This window comes from Aedes albopictus, chromosome 3 (assembly GCF_035046485.1).
Source record: "Aedes albopictus strain Foshan chromosome 3, AalbF5, whole genome shotgun sequence".
NCBI classification, from domain to species: domain Eukaryota; kingdom Metazoa; phylum Arthropoda; class Insecta; order Diptera; family Culicidae; genus Aedes; species Aedes albopictus.
The window spans coordinates 200549435-200571021 of NC_085138.1; the positions used below are offsets into that span (position 1 = coordinate 200549435).

General features: G+C 38.9%; 2 protein-coding genes across 2 annotated transcripts in view; one reads left to right on the forward strand and one right to left on the reverse strand.

Moving 5' to 3' along the window:
- LOC109404483 (probable small nuclear ribonucleoprotein G) overlaps positions 1-156 on the forward strand; it is a 27937-nt gene extending 27781 nt beyond the window's left edge. The window contains exon 3 of the mRNA XM_019677371.3: positions 6-156. Coding sequence (XP_019532916.1) covers positions 6-56 — 51 coding nt within the window. The 3' untranslated portion in view covers positions 57-156. The remainder of the gene's footprint in view (positions 1-5) is intronic.
- Positions 146-14514, reverse strand: LOC115261495 (zinc finger protein 423). The gene is made up of 12 exons (XM_062857694.1): positions 14263-14514; positions 13851-14194; positions 13251-13707; positions 12805-13185; positions 10880-11389; positions 10572-10786; positions 5353-5518; positions 4944-5287; positions 2025-2481; positions 1576-1959; positions 536-938; positions 146-454 (listed from the first exon to the last, which is right to left on the reverse strand). Exons 1-11 carry the CDS (start codon positions 14395-14397, stop codon positions 564-566), a joined length of 3768 nt encoding a protein of 1255 aa, XP_062713678.1. The 5' UTR covers positions 14398-14514; the 3' UTR covers positions 146-454; positions 536-563.
- Between the last annotated feature and the right edge of the window lie 7073 nt (positions 14515-21587).

Consider the following 21587-nt stretch of genomic DNA (forward strand, 5'->3'; position numbering starts at 1 on the left):
AACAGGTCATCCGCGGCAACAGTATCATCATGGTGGAAGCTTTGGACAGGATATAACTTACCGTTGGCTCTCTGTTTGTGGGAGTCAACTCAAACTTCTCGATAGCATTAAGGACATGTGTGAATTGGTAAAATAAAACAATAACTCAACATTAGAGCAATAGCGTTCTATTTTTCATTGGATGACATGATGAATGTTTTTCTCTTTGCAATCGAATCAATTTAGGTTTATTAGTTTCCAATTAAATTTTATGTCTTTGTTTGGAACCCTTTAACGGAATGTCATTGCATCACTGCATATTTAAATACGTTTTAAAGGAGCGAAACTGTTAATCATGAATAGACGATCTTTTGGGTTTACTGTTTTCTTCCCTTAGGAAACCATTTTCTGCTAGCTCGTACTGTTGTTCTCACTTCCGGTTCTTCCTGTATAGACGGATGTTAATATCAGCAAACTGTAAAAATACAATTTAAACGGAACGGCGTTCTGTTAAATGGGGAAATCAAACTCAATTAAAAATCTAGAAGTATACTACCTGACGTTCTATTTGTTGAATCTGATTTTTAGCTTCTCGGATCTTTTTGTTTTTGAATGATAACCTGCTGCTCCTGTGCCGACGGTGTTAGATATTTCGTCACTTGACGAGTATTGCCCTCCGTGTCGATGTTATGAACGGTGCGCTTATGATTGGTCAGTTGGTATCCCTGGATAAATCCCTCATTGCACAGCTCACATCGGTAGCGCTCTCCGGTATGCCGCCGGACATGAGCCTTGAGATCATTTCCTTGGGCAAAGTTTTTGGGACAATGTGGACATTGGTAGGGTTTTACGCCATTGTGCGTTCGGCTGTGTACTACGAGATTGTAATGCCGATGGAAACCCTTGCCGCAGATAGTACAAAGGTGAGGCTTTTCGTCAGTATGGTATTTCTCGTGAGCCTTAAAAATGAGGACATTCGTTCAATTTGTTGATTTGTTTTCAAAATTTCGGTTAAAAATGGTTTCTGTAAAACTGAAAAACATTTTCAACAGAAAAAAATGGAAGATAGGTACCGATTTTAAAAATATTACTCTATTATTACAAAAACCACAAATGATAAGATGTATTTAGTTCCGTCTGAATTGATAGTTTTTCATGATTGTATGTTTGTGGAAACCTGAAGAGTGTTGTACCACCGACGAACCGACGTGACAGTGGTGATTCAAAACTGTCCCCCCCCCCCAAATTTAACGGTCAACCAGCGAAGCGAGCGAACGCTTCTGTCAAATCATCGCAGACGCGAACCTCTTCCTATGTGAATACACGGGGGTTTGGAGTCAAGCTATCAAAACAACGCGAACCATTATAGAGGAGGCGGTAGTGTTCGGCTATTTTTCATCATGGCGTCGGGGACAACAAATTTGAATTTATTTGTTCTAGCTGTCACGTCGGTTCGTCGGTGGTTGTACTACGGCAGCTATGTTTGGGGCTTCACTGTTATTTCTTCTTACTAACTACAGTGACTGATAGTACAAACTTTTGATTGTGCCAAACGGCTTATACCTATCTTCCATTCCATTCCTTGCAACAACTTACGTTTAAATCCGTCGTCCGCGGAAACGCCTTCGGACAGAATTTGCATTTGTACGGTTTGATTCCCTTGTGCCGTCGCAGATGAACTGTAAGGTAATACTTTCTGGAAAACTTCTGGCCACACTCGGAACACAGGAACGTTTTACCTTTTTGGTGCATTGTTTGAAGATGCACCCGATGATTTGATTTGTTGGAAAATTCTTCCCCGCAAAAAGCGCATTTGTAAGTCTTCGGTTCCGTGTGTGTTTTTTTCAGGTGAGTCTCCAAATTTTGAACTGATATGAATCCCTTTTTGCAGATTTTACAAAATTCTTGCTTCTTTGATTTGACTGTTGGATTGTGCTTTGATTCCACGTGGTTCCGAAGATCTTCCGACCGTTGGAACGACTGCAAGTAGAAAGCATCTATGAAATAGGTTCGATGAGTCAAAAAATGTGTTGAATCGGGCTAACCGTTTCACAAAGTTGGCAACCAAACGACTGCACTTGGGAATAGCATGTTGACTCATGGATCGTTACATGATCTCTCCTGGCAAAAGCTTTACCGCAGATTTTGCATTTGAAGTGCTTTTCCTGCGTATGTACCAGAAGATGGCGCCGCAGATGCGTTCCCCTTCCAAATACTTTGCCACAATATTCGCAAGTGTGGGCTCCCGACGATGTACTGATAGATTTCTTCAGCTTCACCAATTCAACTGGATTAGGATGCTCCTCTTCGATGTTATACTCAACCTTTAGGTAATCAACTTGATCGCTATTGAAGTCTACATCATGGTTTGAAATCTCTTCTTCCTCATCTGGTTCAGTCTTGATTTGCTGAGCAGCTTCCTCGAAGGCCTCGGATAAGTATCTAGCATTTTCGAATGCTTCCGGCTGACATGCACTCTCCTCCAATGTAGTGTTGAGATCTCTGTGAAAATACTTTATTAGTCATACATATACTTTCATATCCACTTGAATTTTATAATATTTTTTTTTAGCAACTTTTACTTTTCTTATAAGGATTTTTTTCAATCTTGCATATATTTTTTTAGCTAGGTTTCTAGCTGCACTCTGAATAGAGTTGAAACCTCTACACTAGACCCAAAGATAGAAATGAATACATAATCTTTCAGAAGACACTGTTGCAAACTGACTCAGAAAGTTACGGTAGAAGATTGGAAAGTTTTCAATTGGTCAGTCAGTCAGGATTTGCCTATGTAGTGTTATAGTCACACGGTTTGTATTTGTCTTCTTATTTGGTTTTGTGGTAAAGTTCAATATGTTTTCCTCGTTAAGTTAAGTCAGTTGTAGTATGTTTTCTTTTATCGAATCAGTCGAACCTCGTATGTTAAAATACAGTCGATCCTGTGTCAAATTGTTTTCTTGGTTTCGCTAATCGTTTTCTACTTCTCTGTGTTCATCTCTTGTGTCCTTAAATTGTCATCGGTCCAAAAACCACAGAAACATGTAACTGAACTTCTGATATTTTTTTCTGTTGGTGTCATAATAGCATCTAAGATAAACAAAAATACGCCAGGTTAGTCAGCGCCAAATTTTAAAATAATAAAGATTGCTTGTTAACTACTATGCATTCTTCCCCCTAAAAATACTATGAAAAATATTCAACAATGCGTTTAAGTGTTCGCACGTTAGTTTCGAATCTATCAGCACAATTAAGTGCTGCAAATCTCCTTCCCACTATTAATTCTGGAGCTCGATTTGAATAGGTCGTATGTGCTTTCGTCGATATAAAAATCGATCATTTGGATTCGCTTCGTATAGCGGAAAATGTTGAATTTTCCGGCTTTCGGTTTTATCATTAAAAGCCATCGAAATATCATCCATATTGCTACTATTGCTAAAATAAACTGATCGATTTTTATATCGACGAAAGCACATACGACCTATTCAAATCGAGCTCCAGAATTCTTCGATTGATTTTAATTGCTTTATTTAAAGAAAATATGACCAAGTAACATTGTAAAAATTCGAAGAAGTGACTATGACATTAATAAATTACTAATCAAAATCAACCGAGAAACGTGGGAAAGAAAGCCTAAACAACATTTTGAAGTCAGCTGGCTGTAAAAGGTTAAAAAACCTGTCCCAAATCCTATAATATTTTCATTAGGATTTGTAACGATCATCAAACCCTTCTCAAATACAACCGACTTGGAACTATTGCTTGAGAATAGACACTAATGAGCCCCGGCGATTCCTCCGTGTTTATCGAGCATGTCTGATGCATATGATCAGCCATACTCCATCTGCAGCAGCCGGTTCGTGATGAACCGTTGGAGGCGCATTGAAGTGTTAAGAAGGTGATATGCTTCACTAAAGAACACTACACTACAATAATCAAAATGAAACTCCTTCACTTTAATACCGTCAACCCCTGCGAACTTGGCCAGGGTTTTAGTTTTGCATGTAAAATTGCATATAAATTCAATTAAATTGAAAATGATGATTTACTTAGCACGAGCCGTATATTTTAGTTGTTGCTAAGTTGAAAGAATATCAAATGTTTGCTTCAATGCGAATGAAAATGGTCGACCTCTCTTAACGGATTGGGTTTTTAAATTTTGAAAAATATATTCATTTTTGATTTCATACAAAAGAGCACCTTTTTCTGAGCCACTATGATTTTTTTTTCAGATTTTTAGAACTTTATTTTGATACCTAAAATCAATTTCAAAAAGATTTTTCGAAATCACCTTTCGACAGCTGGGCAACTGTTTGATAGCTTCACCCAGTACAAAATGCAACGAGGGGTGATTCGACAAATCACTCCCATACAAACTTTAAACTTATTTTTAAATAGGTGGGAACCAAAATTCATGAAAATTTGGATTTCGGCTCAGTTTGGCATGCAGATTCAGAATATGGAATTATCTCAACACCGCTAAAGAAACTGATTACACTCATTCGAAGAGGGTATTCTGCTTAGAGGGTTCGAAAAATCGGTACAAGACCGCTAAAGAAGCAAAATAACAATTGAATAAAAAGCAGGTATTTCTTGCATTAATCCTTTTGGGACCAAAATACGCAGTTTCACTGATATAATAACGAACGTAAGGTAAAATGGCCGATCCATTAGAAGTTAGGCGAAGACTACTTTATCATGCAACTCTGTTATTTTCCCATACTAACGACAAGCGTCACCGACGACACCGCCGCCTGGTGAGCTAAGGTGGTACCTTTGTGTAAAAGTGTAAGTCTATTGGTGCGAGTATGAAAATTTACACACACTATCATGAATATTGTCACCTTCATCCGGGGTGGCGCTGCTAGCAGTGAGTTCCGATTTTTAGCAGTGCTGCAAGTCTTCTTGATAATGTGGTCTTCGAGTTAGGGTACTGAACTGCATATAGTAATTGATGTTAAGCCTACCTTTCGACACAATCGGGCACTTCCGACGTGCACTTCACCTCAACGACCATTTCCGACTCTTCATCCATGCATTCGGGCTCTCTCGGCTCACCACGAATGCCCTCAGCAGCATTTGATCTGTCGCCACAGCATTGGTCGCACCAAACCACCCCTTCTGTCTGAGTACCTCTACAGGTGTCTTCCGGGTCACCATCTGATTTTGCCACATTCAAATTGTAATGCACGGCGAGCGACCGGAGAGTTCGGTAAGCAATGTCACACTGTTCCCTGAACGCAAAAGAATTCCGTGCCAACTGGAGACACTTTTCGCAAATCTTGTCCGGAAGGCCATCGTTTTGCCTGATCTGAAAACAAGGGATTATGAAAGAAACTTCAGCTTCCAACGGAAATAGTAAAATTAGGTTCTTACCTTTATGTTGCTACAAGCGGAAATTATCGCCGAAATGCTGTTTTCTTGATCGTCGTCCTCGAACATGGAGATGAGACTTTGGGTTTCACTGAGACAAGTTCGGCATATACGATCCATATTCAATGATACTTCCATCGTATCAGTTACTTTAATAGCACGTACGATATTTTATGTTAATTAGTTATTAAATATTTAATTTTATTGTACTGTTTTTTTTTCTTGTGGTGTCAATATAGTCTTGACTTGGGTAAAAGTTATGTAACTGACAGGTTTACGTTGAATAATAAATTACAAATTACAAAATATAGACTGATTTCTATTTTATGGTCCACTGCACGAATTTCTGCTGGCCTGCTTACTCTCACGCGAAATTTGACGTTTGAGCGGTGCCGACACCGCTCAAACGTCAAATTTCGTGTGAGAGTAAGCAGGCCAGCATAAATTCGTGCAGTGGACCATATGAGGATCAATATTATTTGTAAACAACGTAAACGTCAAATATATCGAATTTTTAAAAGAGATCGATGGGTTCTCTCAGTTTGTTCGAAAATGCATTGTATCAACAAAATGGCTGCGTACCAAGTTGAACTGCACCCAGCACGGAAAAATATTTTTTGCAGAGAAAATAGGTAGAGAAGCGAAGAGTGTGAAGCCAAAAATACCTTATCGAACCGTCAAACTGGTATCCTATCGGACAAAATCAACAAACCTTAACGATTGCCACATAATTCAAGATAAGTATTGCGATCATTTGAAACATTTTTTTAACAATATTTTCAAATATCAATGATTTTATTGTAAATAACAATGATTCCTTAAATTGATGAACATTGATCCTTTTTGGAATACAATTTAGATGATTTCTTGTTAATAAATCAACTGCATAAATAATTTTCTATCGCAGTACACGAGAAAGACGCTACTCTCGATAGGTGGATTAATCTGTTTTTCGGCAGTTGCCAGCATCCTAGTAATGAAATCAAAACAGAAAAAGTGTTGCCATTCAGACGGCTGTTCACTCTTCGCTTCTCTACCTATTTTCTCTGATTTTTTGCAATTTCTCATCGTAATAGAGTTTTGCATCGGAATTTAACCTCAATTTTCTCTCCGAGAGAGAAAAGAACGGCAACGAATGGGAATCGAAACAAACCACCGGAAAATGTCAAAATTCGCGTGAGAAGGAAAAGGAAGGGACGAACGAGAATGAACCGAACGTTCATTCGTGACGTCACCTTGCAGAATTCTATAGGCTGTTTTACCTCACGCAAATCTGACAGGAAAAGGCCTACTTTCCCACACCAAATTAACAGTGCTGTAATGGTTCATTTACAGCACTGATTTGCGTTGCGTAATGAACCATTACAGCACTATTTTCAGTTTTGGTCAACTTCTTGATGCTTTCTGGGCGCAGTTATGGAAAATTGAGACAACTGCACAGTATAACCTGTTATGATCAGATTTTCATCAGTGTGCAGTTTGATGAAAAAGTTTTGTTAAAAACTATCCTCAAGGGTAATTTATGAAATTGCAAAAAACGTTGTACGCAACTCGGTGCAGAACTCGATTTTTCCAGCACTCGTCGTAATAGGCTCCTAACGGCCTATCTCAATTTCTGCATAATTCGATCAAGCATTGATTAAAACGACATGTTTACTCATTTTTTAAGTATTCCTATTAGGTAAAGCCCATAAAATATATTTTCAAAAATTTTAATAATTTTTGCAACACTCCTTGTTTAGCACTAAATTTTGTTTACCGTGTATGTCAAACAGGAACATTTATTGTCAAAAGTGAGCCAATGTGGTGTCTTTTGCAACCCGCCGTTTCACTTTCGTTACGTCAAGGTTGCCCTCGAATGTCAAACAAGACCTGCTCATCATTATTTTATTTTCAAGTTTATTAACTATTCTGTTATTGTTTAAGTTCGGAAAAATTACCATTGAGATCAGAAAAGCATGCTCTTTCGTGTTATGCAGCAAAACCGGGGAAATATTTTTCATTTTAGGACCCTTTTATCCAACTCGGCAAGCCTCGTTGGATAAATGTACGACTCGTGCTGTAAAAATCGTCATTCTGCACCTTGTTGCGTAAACTACTATTTTAACCCATAGCAAATTTTTACGGATGAAAGTAAATTTAACCTTCCGGCAGTGTCGCACGGTTGACCGTTACCGTCAGCATCACGCCAATACGGAGTACAATAAGCGAGATTTTTTCAACGTGTTGTACAAAATACAACAGCGCGATTGCTCGGGGTTAACATTTTTGGAACTGATTAGAGTAGGTTAGAGCGTGGCGCCAACCAAAGATCCAAAGAATCTGCGGCTGACAGTTAGGCAAGCATGGTGGCGATAATGTTATGGTTTGAGGTGCATTCAGTGCAAACGGTACCGGAAACTTGGCGTTTATCTTTATCTTATTCTGTTAAAGTTGGGACAAATATATTTATGTCGCATCGGGTAAATTGTTGCAACAAATTCAGGTTGCGACATTGTCATTATTGTTGCGTGACGGTTGAATTTTGTTTCAGTGTCCGGGAACATACGATTCAGAACAAGAATTAGCTGAAAAAGGTACTCATTGAAGAATGGCAGAAAATCCCAACCGAAACTACCCGGAAACTGGCTTTATCGATGAAAACGCGTCTGCAGAGTGTGATTGCAGCAAAAAGTGGTCACACAAAATATTGACAAAGTTTCTTGAGTCTGACTTCCTGAAGTTATTGCGTTGTACGGACAATTTTCATGCATTTTTTTCCTTTATATATATAGACACTGTTCATGTTTTTTATATGAATTCGAATGTTGTATATAAAAGACCAAATGTTTGTCTGATTACTGAAATAAATAAGGTATTGTTATTGACTGTTTAAATGTGTTTTATTAATGCGTCTGCTGTACGAACAATTTTTTGACACACTATGATTTCTCATCTCGACAGGTCATTCGCGGCAACCACCATCATCATGGTGGAAGTCTTAAAATATTTATAACTTGTCCTAACTTGGTTCTCTCTTTGTGGGGATCAACGCATACTTATCTTTAGCATTTAGGACATGCGAGAATCTTATACATGTTAAACAGTAGAAGATTGGATGATAACTAAGACCAACTATGATGTTCCCTTCAAAGTGGTGAAACCATGTCGCTATGTTTGGGATGCTGGTGGGCCAAGTTTACGTCCAGGTTCTATTGTATTTTATACTGATGGGTCCAAGTTGGGAGAAAATACTGGAGGTGGTGTTTTTGGCCCTGGTATCAGTAAGGCTATACCAATGGGATGCAGTCTCACTGTATTGCAAACGGAAGTTCAAGCCATTCTAGAGTGTGCCAAGATTTGTCTGAAAAGAAATTTTAGGTTTGCCAAAATCTGCATTTTTTTCGGACATTCAGGCGGCTATGCGCGACATTCGGACATTCAGGCGGCTATAAATGCGCGAAAGCTTTATGCTTGTCAATCAAAGCTAGTGTGGGAATGCATTGTTTCTCTGAAGCAATTGGCCAGTAGGAACGAGGTAACTTTATTTATACTGGGTGGAATTCTGGGAAATGAAAACGCCGACAATTTAGCCAGACAGGGTACGGCATTAAGCTTTGTAGGCCCTGAATCTTTCTGTGGAGTTCCTGAGTGTGCTCTTCGGATGAAACTAACAACTTGGGAAACATCTACGGTAGAATCTAATTGAAAAAAAATGGACCAACGAGATCTCAGGGTAATTACTGGTCTGATGACTGGCCACTGCCCGAGTGAATATCATCTAAGTAAGATTGGAAAAATCTAATCCTCCAAGTGTCGTTTTCGTCAAACAGAAAACGAAACTGCCGAGAATTTACTCTGCAACTGCGGAATGCTGTCCCATCAAAGATTGCCGATATTTGGTAAAGGGTTTCTAGAGCCCTTAGAAATTTGGAGAAGTAATCCCAACAGGGTAATAAACTTTATAAAACGAGTTGTGCCTAGATGGGATCAGGTGTTACATCAACCATTGTCCATCTCATCCAAGGGGTTGGTCACTCGGCACATTGTGCCCGGCACACATGCCGGCACATCTCGGCACACATGCCGGCACAATCCGGCACACATGGACACAACATAGAAATCCAACTTTGCGGTATGGAATCAAACTGTCATTATACTTACGATTGCAAAAAATCCCTTCATACAGATTCTAGACAAGTGTTCTGGGTGGAATTTTGTCGGTAAACACCGACTAGACCAATAACATTCGCCAAACATAGACAGGATTATAATTAGCGCAAAAACATTATAAGAAAATATTCCACTGGGCACATTCGGCACACCTCCGGCACGTTCGGCACACACTGAAAAACAACCGGCACAGTTTAGGCACATATTGGCACACGCTCAAAAATCACGGCACAAATGAAGTGTGCTGAATGACCAACCCCTTGATCTCATCTCAATTGTGACAGGATATTTGACTAGCACCAAATTAAAAAATGGGCCATACCACAATATTCCTAAATAATGGACGCAGTTATAAAAAGGCTCTACAGATGAGGAAAAAAATGAGACCTCCAACATTTTTGTATGAGTCGTCACTTTCCCTCACATTACACATTACCCCCTCGCCCTTTAAAACCGGGACGTAATTTATAGACGTTCCCTAATCGCTTATCCCAATTTACTGCTCCATTGTCCCAGGATACTACGTGAGCGATTGCAACTGACAGCGGCACTGACTTACACTTTGAACAGCGTCTAAACAGATACTATTCTACTATATCGAACTGGTTGCCTTTGTACTGTTTTCTGTCTGTGTCCGTAGCGGAATAACGAACACGATGATGTTGATGTGTGGCCTAGTGTGTGGCTGTATGTCCTTTTCCAGTTTGACGATAAGTTACTGTTCGCCCTCAGAAGACGGTCAATATCAGCCGCTTTCGGAAGCAACTGACGAAATATTGCAAGGGCCGAGGCTGGGAATCGAACCCACGACCGGGCTTATGACTGAAGCAAACGTTGTGACCACTGCACCACGGGCCCGACAAGAACGAAAATGTTAGTCATGATTAGCAAATGAAGCGCAAAAGCAAGAAGTAAGAAAGTTTTAAAGCCATAAACTGAACCTGCAATTTTTGCTTTTACATACAATGTTACCCTGTGTTACAGTATTCTCTGGTTACTAGCACACGCCGAAACTAGTTCCATTTTATAACTCTTGCAACGTTTTGTTATCCAATGAAACATCACATTACTGGATGGAACTACTTTCATTCTTCATGGTTTCTGTTGAAGTAGATTGCTGTTCACTAGTGGAGTCGTTTAAAAAATCCTGCCCAAATGAAGCATTTGCCGATCTGTTGGGTTCACTGTTCTCTTCCCTTATGTAACCATCTTCTGCATGCTCGTACTGTTGTTCTCGCTGGTGGCGTTCCAGTTCTTCCTGTAGACGGCTGTTTATATCAGCCAACTGCAAACATTCAATACAAACGGAACGGCGTTATGTGAAATGAGGTATTCAATTAGACAACTTAACTCAATTGAAAATGAAGAAGTACATTACCTGACGTTCAATCTGCTGGATTTGATTTTTAGTTTCTTGGATCTTTTTCTCCACGTCTGGATCGTGTTCCTCGCGTGCAATGTCCCAACCGGCTTGTTGCTGCTGCAGCTCCAGTGCTTTTTGATCTTCCAACAATTGTTCCAATTGTTGGTGTTGTTTCTGAAGGAAAACCTGCTGTTCCTGTGCCGATGGTGTTAGGTATTTAGTAACTCGACGAGTATTGCCCGCCGTATCGATGTTATGAACAGTGCGCTTATGATTGGTCAGCTGGTATCCCTGGATGAATCCCTCATTGCAAAGCTCACATCGGTAGCGCTCTCCGGTATGCCGCCGGACATGGGCCTTGAGATCATTTCCTTGGGCAAAACTTTTGGGACAGTGCGGGCATTGATAGGGTTTTACGCCGTTGTGAGTTCGGCTATGCACTACGAGATTGTAATGCCGATGGAAACCCTTGCCGCAGATAGTACAAAGGTGAGGCTTTTCGTTAGTGTGGTATTTCTCATGAACCTTCAATACGAGAAAAACATTTGTTCAATTAGTCGGTGATTGACGAATCTTATTTAGAAGTTGTAAGTAGGGTAAGAAATCAAACTTTGAACTAGTCAAATTGTAATCTTAATTTGAACCATTTCGAAATTCATTAAAACGACGTACTTTTTAGGCAAATATTGTCCCGAAAAAGATGTCAAACTGCTTTCCGTAATGTAACCTGATAACATGGACTTTAAAAGCATTGAAAAAAGCGTTTTTGTCATGGAAAACAGGCAATTGAAAAATCACTGTGACTTCACCCATTTCCCCCCCCCCAGAGAAAGCATATTTTCGGTGCACTCGTGCAGCTCATGCATTGTATCATACGCAATATGTGAACACGTCAAATGAAAGCTTATTTATCGTAGAATCGACCAACCGAATAATATTCCGCATTATTTTTCATAAAATTATCAAATTTAAGTAATTCTTACTTGGAGAATGTTATCTTAAGTTGAACCATTTGTAATCTAAATTTGAACTAAGTAAACGGGGGAGAGCTTCCAGTGTTGGCCAGCAGATTGCGCTAGTGGTTGTTTTGTTTACTCTCGGGGGATGAAAAATTCCAAATTTAGTTTCCAAATTCCTAAAGAATTTCGAACATTCTGAGTTGAAATTCCACTGCCTAATGATAAATAGGTATGAGAATTAGCAGATTCATGTGATTTTTAATTGTTTAGCATGGAATTGGCTGTTTTGTGAGTTGCTCGAGCTGCTGCCGCCAGTAGTTCAAATTAAGATTAAAATTGGTTCAAATTATGATTACGATGGTTCAAATTAAGATTAAAACCATTGTTGATGAAAAATCGAATATTTCAATGAAATTCGGTGCAAATACAAACTTTTTACCATTTAACAGAAAGCTTATACCCCTGGCTTTCATGTACATAAGATTTTGCCGTAGTAAATAATTTCCATGTGGGAGAAAAAATCACTTAAAATTGACACTGCTTCAGAAAGCCGCAATTTGGTTCAAATTTTGATTACCTACCCTATACAGAATCATTTGTTTTCCTCGAAACACATTTTAATCATTACCTATCAACGGTTAGATTGATTTTTGAAGCACGTTAGCAGTTTAATTATCTTAAGAAACTTTCAATGGAGAGTCAGGGACAATAATGGATACAAAATCACCGTCCCTTTTCATCAAGGACGGAAGTTGAAAAGCCATTCAAGGTATTTCTGAGGGGCCTTGGCGACATGGACAACACCTAGCTCGTAAAAGAGCTGAAGGAAGACAGCATTTGGCAGCAGAAAATCTTTAAGATCAACCGACACAACACTAGCAAGGAGTATTGGAAACAGCTGAACTTGCTTGCTTGCTTACTAACTTTGGATTGTACCAAACGACTCACCATACTCCACTTCCATTGCTTGCAGTATCTTACCTTCAAATCCGTAGCCCGCGGGAAAGCCTTCGGGCAGAATTTACATTTGTACGGTTTGATTCCCTTGTGGCGTCGCATGTGAACCATAAGGTAATCGTTTCTGAGAAAGCTCTGGCCACACTCGGAACACAGGAACGTTTTGCCTTCAAGGTGCACTGTTTGAAGATGCACCCGATGATTTGATTTGTTGGAAAATTCTTCCCCGCAGAAAGCGCATTTGTAAGTCTTTGGTTCCGTGTGCGTCTTTAGATGGGACTCCAAATTTTTTACTGATGTGAATCCCTTTTTGCAGATTTTGCAAAATTCTTGTTTCTTTGATTTAATCGTTCCGCTGTGCTTGGATTCCATGTGGTTCCGAAGATGCTCCGACCGCTTGAACGACTGCAAATAGAAAGCATGCATGAGATGGGTTGGATGAGCCAAAAAGTACGTATTGAATAGGGAACCTTTTCACAAAGTTGGCAACCAAACGGTCGCTCTTTGGAGTGGAATGTTGTTTCGTGGATCGTTAAATGATCACTCCTGGAAAATGCTTTACCGCAAATTTTGCACTTGAAGTGCTTTTCTTGAGTGTGTATTAGCAGATGTCGCCGCAGATGCGTTCCCCTTCCAAAATCTTTGCCACAATATTCACAGGTGTGGCTTCCGGACGAAGCTCTGATAGATTTTTTCAGCTTAAGCAATTTAACGGGTTCAGGCTTCTCGTCTTCGAGTTCGTACTCAAGCTCCAGATAATCAACTTGATCGTTATTGAAGTCTGTATCAAGGTTTGAAATCTCTTCTTCCACATTCGGTTCATTCTTGATTTGCTGGGCGGCTTCGTCGAAGGCTTCGGACAAGTATTCCACACTTTCGAATGCTTCCGACTTGCATGCACTCTCCTCCAACGTGGTGTTGAAGTCTCTGTAAAGATATTGGATTAGTCTAAATGTAAGACTCTTACATACTATTTAATATTCATTTGAGCTTTACAGTAAATGTTTTAGCTTTTGTTCTCTTCCGTTTACATAGAAACCTGCAAGAATCCGACGGCAGACTGAACCTACCTCTCGACAGAACTTGGCACTTCTGGCGTGCACTCCACCTCAACGACCATTTCCGGCTCTTCATCCATGCGTTCGGGTTCTCTTGGCTTACTATCAATGACCTCTGCAACAGTTGGTCTCTCAGCACAACGGTGGTCACACCAATCCACCCCTTCTGTCTGCGTACCTCTGGAGGTGTCTTCCGGATCGCCTTCCGATGTCGCCACTTTCAAATTGTACTGCTCGGCGAGCGACCGGAGAGTTCGGTACGCAATGTCGCATTGCTGCTTGAACGCGAAAGAATTCCGTGCCAACTGGAGACACTTTTTGCAAACTTTGTCCGGAAGGCCATCGTTTCGTTTGATCTGAAAATAAGAAATTATGAAACAAGAAACTTTAGCTTCCAGCAGAAATTGTAAAATCAAATTCTTACCTTCATATTGCTACAAGCGGAAATTATCGCCGATATGCTGTTTTGTTGATCGTCGTCCTCGAACATGGAGATAAGACTTTCGGTTTCACTGAGACAAGTTCGACAGATACGATCTATATTCAACGGCACTTCCATTGTATCTGTTATTTGATAGCACGGTCAGAATTTTATGTATTTTTAGTTTTTAAAAATAAGTTAAAATCTACAGACGAATTGAAATTAAATTTTTAGGCAACAATCAAAAATATTTGTAAATAACATAAACGTCAAATATATCGAAATACTGTCACGGGTTATCACGGTAGGTCGAAAATTCATTGTACCGACAGTAATGGCTGCGTATTAAGTTTGATTACGATTAGGGAACGTTCAAAAATTACGTCCAACATTTGGGGGAGGGGGGGGGGTCTAGAAAAGTGTGACAGTACGTGTATGGAGTATAGGGAAATTGCGTGACAGAGGGGGGAGGGGGGGTCTAGAAATCCCGAAAAACGATGGACGTAATTTTTGAATCTTCCCTTAGGCGCAGAGAACAGACATCCAAGTCCAGTTCCGAAACTGTGTATTGTCTATCCGGTTGGAATCCAGACCGACATTCAATCAAAAATTGCCATTTTCTTGGTCCACAAGTGTCGCAACTGTTTCGCATCTAGTGCGCTGTGTTGCTGACAACAACGGGAAGGATGCGCACTACCTTTGACATGATAAAAAAACGTCGCGAGTTGGGTCGCGTCGCGACTTGATTGTGCGAAGTCCGGTTTGGGAACGTTCAAAAATTACGTCCAACATTTGGGGGAGGGGGGGGGGGGGGGGTCTAGAAAAGTGTGACAGAACGTGTATAGGGTATGGTCCACTGCACGAATTCGTGCTGGCCTGCTTTCTCCCACAGGAAATTTGACGTTTGAGCGGTGCCGACACCGCTCAAACGTCAAATTTCGTGTGGGAGTAAGCAGGCCAGCACAAATTCGTGCAGTGGACCATAGGGAAATTGCGTGACAGAGGGGGGAGGGGGGGTCTAGAAATCCCGAAAAACGATGGACGTAATTTTTGAATCTTCCCTTTGGTGGCGGCCCGACAATAGAAAGTTTTCACATACACGGAAAAATATTATAACCCAAAGAATAAGTTTTAAAAACTCAAATTTGACTAAACTGCTTAAAGTTTTAACTCAAAGTTGGGTTGTTTTCTCCCTCGCCCCACCGCAATGTTTTCGAAAACAAAGAGAGAAGCACCGACGCATCCGCTGCTCTTCCGTGGAAGAAGCCAAATTTGGGTTTTCTTGAGTTAACCCAAATTTGCGTCAATTGAGGCCTCCATTGGGTGAAAATAACTTACCACTGGGTTAATTTTTTTGCCGCTCTCAAACGAGAACTACTTACTCGCCACTATCGCTGTTTGACGCAAATTTGAGTAATTCCACGGAAGACCGGGATTGCGTCAAAACAACTTAAATTTGGGTTCATTCGTAGTTCCGTGTAGGGTACTGCAAGAGGACGTCACGAAGCCGTGCACTGACAGTTCAGCGAGCTTGTTTACATGGACTTAGTCTCTGGCGGAGATCCGGCAAAACTGTTTTTCGATAAAATTTCAGTAAAACGGTAATTATACGATTGGTTTTGTACTAGTAGAGTTGAATATAATCGATATTTCCGTATCATATTTAATGGTTTCGGGACGGAAAACGTGAATTTAATTTTCGCCGCTCGTTTAAAATTCTAACACCTTGTAAACAAGCTCGCTGAACTGTCAGACAAAGTGAGGTTAGATCAAGTGCTTGCAGTACCCTATTGTTTTCATCTGATTTTCACATGGACTGTTTTTATACGCGTGTCCATTAAATTATATGGGAATATCACATAGATTTTGCGAAGTTATATGATTTTCCAATAGAAGCTATGTGATTTTCTAATGTTTTTCATGTACCGTATTGATTTCATGTGATATTTCCGAAGAAATTTTCATCGGAAAATCGAATAACAGTAGCCAGACTAATAGAAATTTTCCATTGGATATGTGATTTATTTTTTCAGTGAAGGAATTTAACGACCATTTGAAATCGGCAACACAAGTGGCAATAGCGTGGCGCTGCAATCGGTTAAGTTCCCATACTAATTTAATTCACCATTTGAAATGCTTCAATTGGGTTCATTAGGGGTATCCGGATTATGTCATAATCGGATTCCCCGCCCTAAAATTAGTCTAAATCCAAAATTTCATAATTTTTGGAGTCCGGGAACTATTTTTAAAATGCATTTAAAGTTTGTATGGGGAACATTTTTTGTTCGGGTCGAACTGTCATTTTATCGATTGAACTGTCATTCTATCCACGAAAATTAAAACTGTTTTATTAATTTGACCATCAAAACAAAGGTATTGGAATCCAATAAAATCACGTAACATTCAGAAAAATGAGCTCTTTCGATTAGGCTAAAAAAATTTGCAATATTTTATTCATTTAACAACCCAATTCACCACTGACTGTGGCAATATGGTGTTTGGTGGCGTTAGTTTTGTCATCGTGTACATATTGAAAATCAATCGAATCAATTAGTCACTAATAAAGCTAATGTTCACTTATTGTACGAACTAGGGTCTTATACCATTTGGGCAGGTGTACCTATTTTGGGCACTTGCTGCTATAACTAAGTCAATTTGAAACCGATTGATTTGAAATTTTGTATAGTTAGGCACGTACAGTATCTAACTCTGTACAAAAATTCAAATCAATCGGTTTGAAATTGACTTAGTTATAGCGGCAAGTGCCCAAAATAGGTACACCTGCCCAAATGGTACAAGACCCTATATGGGCTTGATTTCTATTGTAAAAAGTAACAATATATCTACTATGTGTTTTATTGTGAACAATAAAACCAGTTAATAATATTTACCAAGTAATGAACGGTAACTTTTTATCCGGGATATGGGATGATACTTTTTCATATACAAATACAGTCCGGATTCGCTGGTTGGGTCACGACTGCGCCCCGATTGGTGATTTGATGTTGCATGAAGAAGAAGAAGAAGAGCGATGATGTTTTGAAAAATCCCTATCCCTAACACAGGGGAAAATTTTAAAATGCCTCAATAAAATCTAAAACAAAATCTAATTAAAAACGGCTTGATGTACGGTGTTAGACTTTGGATGGACTACAAAATAAGTACCTTATCAAGAAAAAAAAATGTTAAATTTAAATTAATACGTTCAATATGTAGTCCATTAAACCGTTTTTAATTAGATTTTCTTTTAGATTTTATATAGGCATTTTAAAATCTTCCCCTGTGTCATAGGGATAGGGATTTTTCAAAACATCATCGGTCTTCTTCTTCTTCTTCTTCATGCAACATCAAATCACCGATTAGCGAATCGTGTTCGTTCGTTGGGGCAACTGACAACTGATCAAAATGTTCCAAACGAATCGTCACTGTATGCGCTTTAGTAATTTAAATTTAGAAAAAAAAAAACAATGATTTTATATTTATAAACGAAAGAGCACCTTTTTCTAAGCCTATATGATTTTTTTTCAGATTTTTAAAACTTTGTTTTGATACCTAAAATCAATTTCAAAAAGATTTATACAGCATCCGCTCAATAACTGACTGCTCTTTAACTGGACTGCTTTTTAACTGGGCGCTCGATAACTGGGGCAAAGTCGAGTTAAAAAGCAGTTATCTGTCAAAAATAAGCGAAATATAACCTCACATTTTACAAATCGGTAAACATAGGCTGACCATACGTCCCGTATTCAACGGGACAGTACCGTTTTTATGCCCTTTTAGAGTTGTCCCGTCGTATTGTGGAAAAAGGCCAAAATGTCCCGTATTTTTCGGAAAACGAGCATCTTAGTGTTTTCAAAAAAAAAAAGCTAAGTTTAACTTGTTAAGATAATATATCGACATATTTCCTATCTTCACTCTTTTCAATGAAACAGATATTTTTTACTCTTTTCAATGAAACAGATATTTTTTGATTAAGAAATAAAGGTTCATCCTGTTAAAATTTCGAGTTGAATATTGATGATTTGAAGTATCAGAAATATTTCCAAAGAGCTTACTGAAATTCACAGTTCAATAGGTTTTTCGTGCTTTTATTAAAATTCTCAACAAGTTTAAAATTTAGTTTGTGAAGGGTTGAGCTATAATTTTGTATTACTTTAGTATACATAAGTGACCCGATTTTGTCAGCCCCTTTCCAAAACACATATTTTGCTCTCCTAAAAAACTTGAACTGTTTTTCACGATTTTTATCCCTCTATGCTTTGCATTTAAGCCTGTAGTTTAATGATAAACATAAATTAATTGGTTAAAGTTTGACCGTAAGATAACGAGAACAAAAAGTTTGTCACAAAATGGGACTGACAAAATCGGGTCCTTACTGTATACCCTTTAGATTCTTCAGCAATTCTACGGGAACTTACTAGAATAAAATGCTAATTTTTCTATTTTTTCTAAGTCAACGGATATTTTTTAATGGAAATTATTAAGTCATGCATAAAGGAGTTGAAGTTAAACAACATAAATATTCCAAAAAAGTGATTTTTTCGGGAGCTTTTATGACATCAACACTTTTTACATGATTAGAGATTTCAGACTTAAAATACGCAAAATGTAAATATCTGTTGAAAGAATCTCATTCATGTCTACTAAAATAGTTGCCCATAAATATAAAGAAAAAATAAAAATAGAACAAACTACGACTATTATAAAATAATTACATTCAAAAATAAACATACAGAATGTTTAGCATTTTCAGTCATTCTTCAATTGCAAAAAAAAAAACTTAGCCATAAATAATAGAATAAAGAGGCGATGAATTGCGGAAAAACATCTACTATCTTTGTCTTTTTTTTTGTTTTATAATTATTTAACTTTTGCACGCTTTAGCTTTCGAAAATTTCGATTGATTCCTTATCAAGTAACAATAACAGCTGGATAACAGCTTATTCAGCCATTTTTTTAATCAAGTTTAAGAGCGGCTTATTCGTCTGTTGTACAGCAATAATGTTTGTTACGTTTTATTTTAACATAATTTCAAAGATAACTTTAGTCGTCTCAAAACTTTATTTAGGTTTTTTTCTTATATATTTTGCTTTCATAAGAGTGCACAAATTTGTATATCTGAGATCTTTTGAAACATTTTGTATGTCCCGTATTTTATGCTTATATGTCCCGTTTTTATCTTGTTAATATCTGGTCAGCCTAGGTAAACAAAACAAAATATCGATATGGACCAGTAGGTCTGTGCCAATAAGGGAGAAAAAAAAACAAAATATAATAATAGCCTCCGGCTCCGGAAGCTCAGTCCTGTTATCGAGCGGCGCTCGCTTACTGGACTGTCGACAAAGCCCAGTTATCGAGCGGAAGCTGTATCACCTTTTGACAGCTCCGCCCAGTACAAAATCCGACGAGGGGTGACAAATCGCTCCCATAAAAAAAAGACACGGACAACGAACACGGACAAACTCCAAATTGATTTTCAAATAGGTATTATGTTTCCAGTTCAAAACCGAATTAGCGACATTTTTTCTTTGACTTCCGCTGCTTTTGCCTTGCGTTAAACACAATGTCGGAAGTGGGGCGCTGTATTGTACACCTGGTGCTCTATACAGCGCCCCACTTCCGACATTGTGTTTAACGCAAGGCAAAAGCAGCGGAAGTCAAAGAAAAAATGTCGCTAATTCGGTTTTGAACTGGAAACATAATAGGTTCCCGGGCACCAAAATTCATGAAAATTTGGATTTCGGCTCAGTTTGGCGTGCAGATTCAGAATATGTCATTATCTCAACATCACTTAAAAAGCCAATTGAGTTTTATCACTCTGAAATTTCGAGCTAGATTTCAGTGATGCTGATGACGCACTACGCATCCTTAACTGTATACTGATTAGTTGTCGGCATCGGTGGTGTAGTGGTAAGCGCAAGGGTAAGCGTGGTTGCCTCTCACCCCAGTCGACGCCGATGGGATTTTCTGAGACAGAGAAAGTGAAGCCGGTAGGTCCCGGCCCATGTGTTGATGGGTTCGATATGTAGGGTCCCTGGTGTGGCTAGGACCACACTGTCAGGCTGTCCCTGGGCGTCGGAATATTTAAGGCTTAGCTCCTAGACCCGCTGACGTAAAACATAATTGGCGCTGAACGGTGCTAGTTGGCCAGGAAAAAGAAGTAGTGATTAGTTCTGGATGGAGGCCAATGCACTCGAGGTTAGGGCACCGACGTGACAGCTAGAACTAATAAATTCAAATTTGTTGTCCCCGACGCCATGATGAAAAATAGCCGAACACTATAGTACACCTCGTCCTTTTTTACGTCCATGCTTGGCTAAGCGACAAAAAATTCTACCGCTAAGACAATGAGAAAACTCAGCAGTTTTATATTTTTTAAAACATCTTCGTGATTAGGAAAAGTGTACAAAAATATAAAAATGTGTATTTTGATCATTATTTTGGCAGTAGAAATTTTTTGCGCTGAGCCAATAGTGGACGTAAAATAAGGTTTGGGTGTATACCGGTATACTGCCTCCTCAATGTTGGTCGCGCTCGCTTCGTTGGTCGACCGTTAAATTTGGGGAGGACAGTTTTGAAACACCACTGTCACGTCGGTGGTTAGGGGGTCACAGGATGAACAGGGTGAGGATTAGGTAACGGGTTTCTCTGGAACTGAAGATAAATTTAAGACGTCCTTCGTTTTTCGAGATTTCTGATACACGGAGTTTTACAATAATTATAATCACTGAAAAAAGTTTTCACATTATTTCCATCTGAGTTTCAGATGGACTGTTTTCATATGAATGTCAATTGAATTATATGGGAATATCACCAGTACGACTGCAGCGACCAACACGTTTGGTCGTGTTTCGCGGCGTGCTCGCCAGAAAGTAAACTCCATTGGAGTATAAACGAAAACTCGTTGGCAATATAGCGCTAGTTCGCTGCGCCATTTTTCGCTCTTTGGTAATCCAAGAGCAAACAGAATTAAGAAGAAGAAGAAGAAGGGAATATCACATAGATGTTGCGAAGTTATCTGATTTTTAAATAGAAACTATGTGATTTCCTAATATTTTCCATGTACCGTATTGATTTCATGCGATATTTCCGAAGAAGTTTTCATTGGAAAATCCAATAACAGTTCAATCAAACTAATGGAAATTTTCCATTGGATATGTGATTTTTTTTTCAGTGATGAGATGTTTATTATTGATGACGTTTTTCTTGGTAATAATTTGACTAACAAAATATTCAGATTGCAGTGGAGGGAAGTTTTTGACAAACGAAAAACTTTTTTTTTCAATTCGTACGTCGGACAAGGTTTCAAAACTGACTAAAAGTTAAAC

Excerpts from the sequence above, each read along its gene's own strand:
- LOC115261495 (XM_062857694.1), bottom strand. The coding sequence starts at position 14,397 with ATGGAAGTGCCGTTGAATATAGATCGTATCTGTCGAACTTGTCTCAGT. Across the intron at positions 14,195-14,262 it reads CCGCTTGTAGCAATATGAAG|ATCAAACGAAACGATGGCCT; the intron begins GTAAGAATTTGA and ends TCTTATTTTCAG. Across the intron at positions 13,708-13,850 it reads GTGCCAAGTTCTGTCGAGAG|AGACTTCAACACCACGTTGG; the intron begins GTAGGTTCAGTC and ends ATATCTTTACAG.